The 11,476-nt window shown below is 45.3% G+C and overlaps 1 protein-coding gene across 3 annotated transcripts in view; it reads right to left on the bottom strand.

Moving 5' to 3' along the window:
• Nucleotides 1-4,775: 4,775 nt before the first annotated feature.
• The window catches only part of PPP1R13B (protein phosphatase 1 regulatory subunit 13B), a 106,551-nt gene continuing 99,850 nt past the window's right edge, over nt 4,776-11,476 (bottom strand). For all 3 annotated transcript variants that reach the window (XM_075330431.1, XM_075330430.1, XM_075330432.1), the window contains 5 exons: nt 10,621-10,758; nt 10,392-10,525; nt 8,841-9,007; nt 8,255-8,454; nt 4,776-6,800 (listed from right to left, as the gene is read on the bottom strand). In XM_075330431.1, the coding sequence (XP_075186546.1) occupies nt 6,759-6,800; nt 8,255-8,454; nt 8,841-9,007; nt 10,392-10,525; nt 10,621-10,758 (681 nt within the window). In that variant the 3' untranslated portion in view covers nt 4,776-6,758. The remainder of the gene's footprint in view (nt 6,801-8,254; nt 8,455-8,840; nt 9,008-10,391; nt 10,526-10,620; nt 10,759-11,476) is intronic.

Genomic DNA, 11,476 nt, shown 5'->3' with positions numbered 1-11,476 from the left:
GGGGGGCATGTGAACAGGCTGGATGGGGGGGGGGGGGCATGTGAACAGGCTGGATGGGGGGGGGGGGGCATGTGAACAGGCTGGATGGGGGGGGGGGGGCATGTGAACAGGCTGGATGGGGGGGGGGGGGGCATGTGAACAGGCTGGATGGGGGGGGGGGGGGCATGTGAACAGGCTGGATGGGGGGGGGGGGCATGTGAACAGGCTGGATGGGGGGGGGCATGTGAACAGGCTGGATGGGGGGGGGGGGTATGTGAACAGGCTGGATGGGGGTTTATAGCAGGATCATATACAAGGCAGGAGGCTCATTACCAGGATGGAGTACCTTAGTAGAGAATTTGGGGACATTACCCCCATAACAGTGTCAGCAGCAGATCCTCGCCCCATAACAGTGTGTCATGACCACATTTTTTGCTTAAAGTTTTATTTTCCCATTTTCCTCCTCTAAAACCAGGGTGCGTCTTATAGTCCGGTGCGTCTTATAGTCCGAAAAATACGATATATTGGCACACTGTATATTTCTATATAAAATTAAAGGGATCAAGATTTTTTTTTTATTATTTTAAAAGCAGCGATTTTCTGGGAAATTAAGAGCAAGGTCTAGTTCTGTGCGTACTTTTTTTTTTTCCTCTACTACACTAGACACATCTACAAGTGGAGACCCTTGTGTAATGTCAGGCTAAGGGTGAGTTTAGTTTCTTAAAAAAAAAAAAAAAAATGTAGCAGTTTCGCTTTGCAAGAGTGCCACAGCTGTATACATAGCACAACATATGTGAAAGGTACTGCAGATTTCAGTCTGGATTGCAGTTTTCTGATGACACATTCCCTTTTTAAATGAAATTATGTTTTAAATAATGTTTAAAAGAAACAAAAATGTTTTAAGTGATCTGAAAAATAAAAACCAGTGTGAAAGTTGCAAGATTTGAGGTTACCAGGCTAACTATTAGACCCTTACTTCCTATTAAGCACATGGACATAAGCAGTAACAGAACAACTCATGCACCAGTTGTTTGTATGCGAGAGTAATCTCATCAGGCAAAAGGTCATTGTACAGGAGGGGAGGAAGTGAGCTGTGACATCACCTCTATACAGATAATACAGGATCAGTCATTCACAAGGTCACAGCTCAGCTCCTCCTATATGAGGACTGCCTCCTCTATATACTGTAGATAATACACGATCCACCATTCACATAGGTGATGCCAGACCCCACCAGCGAGGACATTCACTTCCTCCTGTAGAATGACAGGTCATTTACTGAATAAGTAGGTATTGTCAGTCATTCTACAGGAGGAAGTAAACTGTGGAGAGAAAAAGCGCAATAGGGTCTTACCCGGTATATATCCAGGGAAAATAAAAGGAATGCACTCACCTCAAGGAGTTGTGACAGTCACAACTCCTATGAAAGCTTATGTTGTTGGGATGAAATCTGCTGCAGCCCCCGTGGTTGATAACAGAGAACAATAGAGAAGGGGTTTAGGCCGCGCTATTAATCAGGAAGGAGAACAGAGAGATAATCAATGTTCCTTTATTGTAGCTTGTGTCTACGCGTTTCAGGAGCTCTGCTCCCTTCATCAGGACATACAGCACAAAAACAACATATCTCTTTTGTGCTGTATGTCCTGATGAAGGGAGCAGAGCTCCTGAAACGCGTAGACACAAGCTACAATAAAGGAACATTGATTATCTTTCTGTTCTCCTTCCTGATTAATAGCGCGGCCTAAACCCCTTCTCTATTGTTCTGTTATTCTACAGGAGGAGGAAGTGGTGAGTTGTGCCATCACCTATTGAGAGTGGTGGATCCTGTGTTAATGCCTTTATATACAGAAAAGTCATTCTACAGGAGGAGGAGGTGAGCTGTAACCTCACCTCCTCCCCCTCCCTTCACAAAGACCTTTTCATTGATTGGAGCACATGCAGATGATATATCTGTCCAGTGTGAGTCCTTCTACTGCTGATAATGTCCATGTGTCCAATAGAAAGTGAGACTATTAACTTTTTGTTTAATAGACTTTATGACCAGTGAGTTGTTCTTCCAAAATTCTTATTTTGTTTTTATGACCTTCAATAGAAAGACCAAATGGGTCATGTTCTATGTAAAGTTGTCCCATATTCACTTAGGCTGCTGCTTTACACTGCAGCGCAGATTTTTTTTTTTTATGTTATAAACTTTTAAATAATGTGATGTGAGGATAAATATTTTTTTTTTTTTTTCAACCATTCACCTTTTCCAATTTTTCTAAGATCCTTTATGTGGATGGTGGCTGCCCCCACCATTAGTATAGGGTGCACACTTTTCTATTGCGAGCATTCCTGTGATCCTGCCCTATACGGCAGATTATAGTGATGGCACATTATATAATATGCAGTTCTTCAGCTCCTCCAGGAATATAACATTATTGGACTTCTCTTCCTATTAGGACAAAGGCTGAATCTTTTTGTACTGGTCCTGGATGTCCAGGATGCGCTGCATCGTCCTGCACCTTGTAATACACAGTTTATACGATGACTATTTGTACTTCTGTATTATAATAAGACGTTATTTTACATTGATACTCTGCTACAGACCCCGTCTCTCCAGTGATTAGGCTCATTGTTCACAGTCTACTTATATTCAGCTACTAGAGAATGACCCGAGTGATCGCTGTATATTCAGAGTAACATTGCTTGTGGTTCTGTAGGGAGTGTGAATTGACGCCATTGTAAAACCTAACGGGGACGGTCTGCAGCTTCTGTAGAGTCTGTGTTTACCTAATAAAGAGCACAACAAACATTACGGTGGTCATCATAGTCTCTTTATTGATGCGTGGTCAGCCGTGACCGATCTGAATGGGGGGGGGGAATTTATCGATATGTCGTCATTGATGCAAGTGTTTGCTTTAGGCTGGACTCACAAGAGCGTATGGCATCGGATGCGATATGCTAATGTCCCCCGGCTCAGGCTCTGCTGCGAGCGTGAGTCGAGTGTCATGCGACTGTAACCCGATCTTGCGATCGGGTCACAGCTGTGAGGCTGAGTGCAGGCGCTGCGGAGGAGAGGGAGGGGTTAATCCCCCCATCTCCTCCACTGTCAGCCTGTGCGTAGATCGCACTGCACTGGGATAACATCCGAGTGCAGTCCGATGTATCTCTCGCATCCATTCACTTGAATGGGTGCGAGAGATACGGCGGTAGCAGCAAAATGCAGCATGCTGCTGCTTTTCTCGCATCCAGAATCTGGATGCGAGAAAAGCTGACCAACAGCTCAACCTCATTGCCTAACATTGGTCAGAGTGCAATGCGAGAATTTCTCGCATTGCACTCGTCCGATTTTCACGCTCGTGTGAGCGTACCCTTATAGTTAGGATTACAGAGAAAAAAAACAAACAGTTTTCCACCATGGGAATGAAAAATTGAGATTGCATTCCTCTTGTATAGAGTCACCCAGTTTAGCTCTCGCTGCCCTTTTCCATTCATTTTAATGTTTCATCCCTCCTGCTTCCATGGAGGTCATCAGCTGGACTGTCCTCCAGGAGAAGAGTGCTGGGGTCTGATGTACCACTTGCAACCACCAGCTTGGATGCCACCAGGAGACTAGCACAGGAAACCATGTTACTACAGGACAAATGTATAGTGGTTTTTCACTCCCAGGGTGAATAATCGCTTTATGATAATGAAGCAGGCAGTTACTAGGGCATACACAGCTTTAACCATAGATCTGAGAATGAAGAGGTCACAGTGCTGCAGCTCCTCCACAGCAGCGCTCCCACCAGCCCCATACATTCAGTGCAGTCTCTCTAAAGTGGGGGGCGATGTTTTTATTTCAGGAGATGAATACACCGTTAATTGCAGTGAATATTTTCTCACTTCTGAAAAGAAATATTACAATTCGGATGCAGTCAGACCTCCGTGTAAATGAGTCAGCAGTGCTGGGACCGGCCGTGTGTCTCCTGACTATTTTCTAGAAATATACTGCTCAAAAAAATAAAGTGAACACTTAAACAATGGTATTTTAGTGGTCCCTTATTTTTTTTGAGCAGTATATATGAAGCAATGACGCTCAGTTCAGGAAAGCTGCGACATTGTGGACAGATTTACACGGCTGTCTGCATCCAACCTTTAAAAGTCTTTCCATTTATCAATTCCTTACAATTTGAAGATCTTGCCATATGATTTTACAATGTCTACTGGGAACATGATGGGTACACAGCTGCACAACATATAAGACATATCTCTGCTTAGACCACTGGGACCCCCACAGACGAGGCACTCTGCAGCCTCGCATGGTCTATGGGACAGCTGGACCTAGCCAAGCACTGTACCCCAAGACTGGAGCAGTGGTGCACATGCTCATTCAGCATAGGGCTGTAGAGTTCTGTCCTCGGGGGTCTGGGCCCTAAAAGTTCCAGGCAGTCACTCATCAAGAATCTGTACATTAACCCCCTATCCTATGAATTGAGATGAACCTTTTTATTTGGGGGGGGGGGGGGGATAATGGCAGATGGGGATTAACCAATTAATTAAAGTGTTGTATGTGCTATACTTCTACCTTTCTGTAGAGCAGCATACTCGAAGTGTGCAGATAGTCTTGATTTATTAAGTGGGGGTGGCTTTGTGTTTGCAGCATGCATTAAACACGTTAGCCCCCTATGTACCCAAAATGTAGTTTATCCGCAAAGTACACCGCCATTAGCTGTAGGACCCATAGAGTATGTATTCCAGCCTGATACACTGTATGCGGTATTATCCAGGAGATGCTGCGTCCCCTCCGGAATAAGCAGACAGCAGACACGGGATAATTGAACATGCTGTAGCATTTTATTGATAATTTACAACGGGTTTTCTTTCTGAACTCTATCATCTAGATGTTTTCAGAAATAAACTTCAGTAGTAGCAAATAAACTTAACAAATAACCTTTCCACCATCACCACGATATATACACTGAACGCAAACATCTGTAAGAGCATATTCAGCACGGCATTATGTGAGGACATAATGGAAATGACACATAAAATCGGCGGCTCGGATGAACCCGGCCGAGATCTGAAGGAAATACTTCTGGTAATAAAGCATAAAGTACACAGAGTTCCAGTGAAATTCACTTCTATATATTTATATTCTTCACATACAGTGTATAGCTTATTGCATCCCTTCCAGAAAAATCCAGCACACACTCGCATGACAATCACACACAGCAATCGCTCCTGATCCACTGCCTGTCACAGTATAAGACGGTGCTCTCCGATCGGCACGGCTCCACAGAATGCAAAAGGACAAGTCTGAGCATGCTGGGAGTTTTGCATTCGTTAGAGTCGTGCACATGGGTGAGCCCTTGTTTGAGGGCCATGTCCTAACCTGGGTATCCATTAAAGCTTTATCGATAGGCAGCAGAAGAAGCCGCCATGGATATTTCTAATCTTTGGACTGCCTTGGAAATGTCCAATATTTGTATATCAGGGGGACATTTGCCCTTGGGTCTAGTCTTTGGCTCTCCAGCTGTTACCCTAAATATCCCAGCTATGCTGGGGCTCGTAGTTACTATAGCAGCTACATCCACGACCTATAGTTTTAGGCTGGGGGGCAAAATGACGACAGATCATGAGACCAAACGTCGCAAGTCAGAAAGTGATTCCATCTTGCTTGTTGTGTCTCCTTAGGGGATGCCATTCTTTTGCGGCATAGCAGCCCCAGCCATAAAGGGATTAGTAAAGCATGGCTACTCCACTTCTGGCCATTGCTTGAGGTTTTCTCATCTTATACAAACCATATAACTTTTCTCAGACGTCATAAATTCACCTTCAGTGACCAAATCTTGCAAATGTCTTTTCGTACGGTGCTCTCCCAAATGCAGTCACACTTCTAAAGTCACCCGCAATTGAATTACCTTGAGAAATGAGATGTCTGGTGATCTAAGTACTAAAGTGTAAAACCCTGCTTCTAAAAACATGGTAGCCGCCCTAGTACAATCCACCGAGGGTCACTAGTGGTGCGAGCGCAGTCGCCTGACGGCCGTGTATACAGACGTACAGTACTATGTCCTGACTAGTGGTGAATCCGCTGATGCAAAAATGGATCAAAGTGCAAATAGTGTTCTTCCCCATCCCCCCCTCCCCCATTACATAAAAAAACATGGTGGTCCGAGCCCCTCCTCACCATACACTTCCCTTACGTCTTCTATAACATGTAACCTGCACTTCCCGCTTTCTTGTCCTCTCTCCACGCTGCTGCCATCATTCATCTACATACAGTTCCTTCCTTCTCCACATCCTCTTAAGTAGGTTTTTTTTTTGGGCACTCTTGATTGGCAAATAAAAGGACCCCAACTGGAAATGAAGATCAAAAGGCGAGCGAATATGATGAACCGCCCAAGGTGCAGTGCCCATCACGTGTTGTAAAGGGTCCACCCGGTACTATATGCACAGGCACTAAAACGTTGGCGAAAAGCAGGGTGAAGGAGAGAAACGCGTGAAATTAAAACGTCTTATTTACACCGAAACATCACGGTGGTACCGAAGGACAGCAAATCTGCAGTAGTGCCGCGGACCCAGTTCCTTCAGACGTCCTATGGCATCGCTGCGTAGAGTTTGCAAACATTTGGCTTCAACCACAGGGGAGGAGGCTTATAATACAACCTGGGACACATTACCTTAACCTCTCCAGATTTATTTTTTTTTAAAGCCAGATGTACTGGATGTGAAATGTCGTCTTCTGAGCACTAAATGTTTCCAGCACGTGATCTGCAGTTTCCAGTGTGAAGATAGGATGGGTACAATACAACTCAAGCCAGAGTCCTCTGCCTGGGCTTTATACGGGGGTACAGCTGCAAAATACAGAAAAATAGGGAGAAACGATCAAGATTTGCATCTTAAAAAGGTCTTACGGTGACGTTTAATTTGAGAAAAGTTTCAAACAGGACATCACACGAGGTTAGGGCTGCACTCGCTCCCCACAACGTCTCTCGCCCCACCTGGATCAGGACATTATCAGGGGCCACCATCAACTGATGACATCAATAGAGATGATCGAGAAGTGACCACATCTTCAGCCACAGTCTCATTCCCTGAAACGACTCACCAGGGAGCGGTGATAGAAGCAGGCGGAGTGACAGCAATGCTGCCCTACAGCTTCTATCACCGCTCTCAGACAGTCATCAGGGGGCAGGGAAATGATTAAATGGAAGCAAATGGTGTGTAAAGAGGTATTCTCTTCTCAAACATTTTTGGGGGGCATACCCCCACAAAACCTGTAAAGTCATAAGATACTGAAGAGGTTCAGCCTTTACAGAATGTTTTCTGTATCGTACTAAAGAACCTTTTTGTGACTGAGCTATTATTGCATAATTTAAACTTTTGTTTATCTGTGGAGCCAGGTTGTTTGTAGGCTCAATTTATATAACTGATCTAAGAATGATTTTTTTTTTTTATATACAGAGGAAGAACCTGTTTTATAGACAACATATGTTTTTTCAATGTACGCTTTTACTAGTTATATAAGATGCAATATATTTTCTCTGTATTGATTCTTAGTTGTTTAATAAAAAAGATTGATTTAAAAAAAAAAAAAAAAAAGAACCTTTTTGTAAAACTATCAATGTGGGTGGTAGGGGGAATAGGAAGAGGAGGCGACGTGGGTGGTAGGGGGAATAGGAAGAGGAGGCGACGTGGGTGGTAGGGGGAATAGGAAGAGGAGGCGACGTGGGTGGTAGGGGGAATAGGAAGAGGAGGCGACGTGGGTGGTAGGGGGAATAGGAAGAGGAGGCGACGTGGGTGGTAGGGGGAATAGGAAGAAGAGGAGGCGACGTGGGTGGTAGGGGGAATAGGAAGAGGAGGCGACGTGGGTGGTAGGGGGAATAGGAAGAGGAGGCGACGTGGGTGGTAGGGGGAATAGGAAGAGGAGGCGACGTGGGTGGTAGGGGGAATAGGAAGAGGAGGCGGTGTGTCTGGTAGGGGGAATAGGAAGAGGAGGCGGTGTGTTTGGTAGAGGGAGAGGGAAGAGGAGGCAACGTGGGCCGTAGAGAGAAGGGAAGATTAGGTGGCGTGGCTGTAGGGGGAGAGAAAAAGTAGTCCTTTAACTCCAGTCATACGGCTTTAGTTCTGTATAAATCGTCTTGCCCTTACATCAGCGTGCACCGCACACATATTTTGTCTGTCGGTCTGTGTTATGGAAGTCTCTGATGTCAGAAGGTGCTGAGCATACATGTACAGTACTATGTACACCGATGGTAAATCACAGAAAATTAGACTAAAATACTACAAGTTTCAGATAGATTCTTACCCCCAACAGGTTCTTCGGCACATATCCTTCCTTCTCGTTCAGGCGTGCCCACCACCAGTCTGTCTCAACATCATCCTTGCGCCTTAGGATCGTGATGGCGTCACCTTCTCGGAATGAAAGTTCATCAGCGTTCTGTGCTTCGTAATCCCACAGGCCGTAGACCAGACCTTTATTCATGACGCCCAGCTTCTCCTGGATACCTGGGTGCAGAACGGAGGGTCAATATTAAGGGGCTAAGTCAGATCCCACACGTAGGAAACATAAAAATGGGTTTTGTAAACTGGACGACTTGTAAGTATAAGGTTACGAAATTTGGAGAAGTGACACAGGAGACTGGGCTGAGCCTATGAGGTTTCAAAAAATGAATTTCGCCCATGGCCGGCTCTTATAAGCGATGCCGGAGGTGATTGACAGGTCTCCATAGTGAGAAACCACTCACACCTCTAGCAGTGTGGGGAGATACTGGCTGGAGATGGTGCTCGACTGGTTTCGTCTGTGGCTGTGGCCCCCCCGTGACCTTTAATGTAAGTATTTTGGAATGACTGAATGAAGGTTAACATGTACAGAAAAGAGGGGTCAAGATTACCATAAAGGAACTGAGAACACTGAATATATCCTTCTTCCATCTCTTCACATTTGTCTGCAGCCGTCTCAATATCGCTGATTGTGGTCGCAAAGATGGCCGCCCCACACTCCACCAGCATCTTGCAGAGGTGGACGCTGTTACAGGACGCTGCGCAGTGTAGAGGAGTCCTGAAAAGAAGAGGGAAAGACCCTTCTAAATGACAATGGCTCAGTCTGTGTGCACGTGGATGAGTTCTGCTCTACAAGTATAAAACGTCAGTCTTCAAGGAGATGATCCGGCGCCGCATACGTCCACGGCGGAGATGAAGGGTGCCGACGTCACAAAATACTGAGGCACATGCACGACACCCCTCAATAATGCCGAAATGTAAATGGAGTATAATGTTATCTGCACCGCTCATTACAAAAAGGTTTACTAAAAATGCATATTTGTAAATATGGGAGTGGGTGAGCGATAGGGCAGTGAGCTTGACATCAGCTAAGCCCTGGGTCATGTCACCTGCCATATTCTAAAAAAATAGTGCTTTGCACAGTGGTTCCCATTTTACATACAGAGGGCAGAGAGATCAGGCAGATTCCTAGGCACTTACAGGGTCACAGGTCGCGTTCTGCACTTGTAAGACCACAAGGTCATATGAAGGCCACATAAGAGACAAGAGAGCTCCCTCTGGTGGCTATGATGAAGAATGCAGGTGTTTTCAGGAGACACTTCTAAAGTAGGCATCGATGATCACTTGGTGACACCAGCCCACTTTATAAATGAGAAGGCATCGATGATCACGCTGTGACACCAGCCCACTTTATAAATGAGAAGGCATCGATGATCACTTGGTGACACCAGCCCACTTTATAAATAAGGCATCGATGATCACACTGACACCAGCCCACTTTATAAATGACAAGGCATTGATGATCACGCTGTGACACCAGCCCACTTTATAAATGACAAGGCATCGATGAACACACTGACACCAACCCACTTTATAAATAAGGCATCGATGATCACGCTGTGACACCAGCCCACTTTATAAATGACAAGGCATCGATGATCACGCTGTGACACCAGCCCACTTTATAAATAAGGCATCGATTATCACGCTGTGACACAAGCCCACTTTATAAATGAAAAGGCATCGATGATCACGCTGTGACACCAGCCCACTTTATAAATAAGGCATCGATTATCACGCTGTGACACCAGCCCACTTTATAAATGAAAAGGCATCGATGATCACGCTGTGATACCAGCCCACTTTATAAATGACAAGGCATCGATGATCACGCTGTGACACCAGCCCACTTTATAAATAAGGCATCAATGATCACGCTGTGACACCAGCCCACTTTATAAATGACAAGGCATCGATTAACACACTGACACCAGCCCACTTTATAAATAAGGCATCAATAATCACGCTGTGACACCAGCCCACTTTATAAATGACAAGGCATCGATGATCACGCTGTGACACTAGTCCACTTTATAAATGATTTTTCGGGAAAAAAAATTAAGTATAACAGAAGACATCTTCACTGCCATCAGTGCACTCACCAGCCGTCACTGTCCGCCGCATTCACATTCACACCAAAGTCCAGCAAGAACTTGACGATGTGGTGGTGTCCGGCGCACACAGCGTTATGTAGAGGGGTGATGCCTTCATCGTTGGGTTTGCTGGGATCCTCCACCTATATAAATGGCAGCGATAGTTACCATTGACCTGACTCACGAGTCATGGTGAGGTCTGTATGGGGGGGGGGGGGGGGGGGGAAGTGCCCTGTACCTCATATATAATCCTCTGAACTAGGTCAAACTCCCCTTCTAGAGACGCATCGAGCAGCAGAGCCAGAGGGTTAAACTTCACTCTCAGTCCATGTCCTGTTCGCTCAGAGTTTGGTTTCTTTAGATTTGTGCGTTTCACCTAGAAGAAAAGAAAGGGTTAAATGGAAGACTCATTAGTGCAATCAGAATCCGTACGTTACATTTTGTATACATGGGGAGCTGCTGTATGATGGCTGGTAATGGACAGAAAAATGGCCTTAGGCTGATACAGTCTCCAAGAAAAGATGGAGAACAGCCCCATCTCCTGCTCTTAAAGCCCACATCACCTAGTGATGAGAGGACAGTGTTGATTCAACCCCAGTCTACACAGCAAAGCAGAATGTGGAATGCTACATTGCCAAACTGATGCATATTAAAGGGTCGACTGGAACAACTGCTAATTTTAAAAAATAAGGAGATCGATCCAAGTTTTATGGTGACAGAATCTGAAATATCGACTCCGACAACAACCTCCAATGTACATGTTACCAGAGCCCTAGATCTATTATTTCAGTCAGCCGTCTCCAAGTATTTCCACCTGTAATGTTCTTGCCTCTGGCTAATCTCGTCAGAGCAGCCATCGCTCCTTGTAAGACGCGTTGTGTCAGACAGACCGGGAGCAGCTGGTTTTCCAGACAATTTATAAAGACACTGATTAAGAATGATCTGCTAGACGAGGTCTGAAGGATGTGCTGGTCCCAGGAACACAGACGTGTCCCACCATCTTGTCCTACTATTAAAACAGACTTTATAAACTGTGTGGTTGATGTGATCAGGACCCCCCGACTGTTGTGACTGAACAGCAGGCCTGCACAACC

This window comes from Anomaloglossus baeobatrachus, chromosome 12 (genome assembly GCF_048569485.1).
Source record: "Anomaloglossus baeobatrachus isolate aAnoBae1 chromosome 12, aAnoBae1.hap1, whole genome shotgun sequence".
In the NCBI taxonomy this organism is placed as follows: domain Eukaryota; kingdom Metazoa; phylum Chordata; class Amphibia; order Anura; family Aromobatidae; genus Anomaloglossus; species Anomaloglossus baeobatrachus.
Note: the sequence above shows the minus strand (reverse complement) of the source record. Positions and strands in the feature narration are given on the sequence as shown.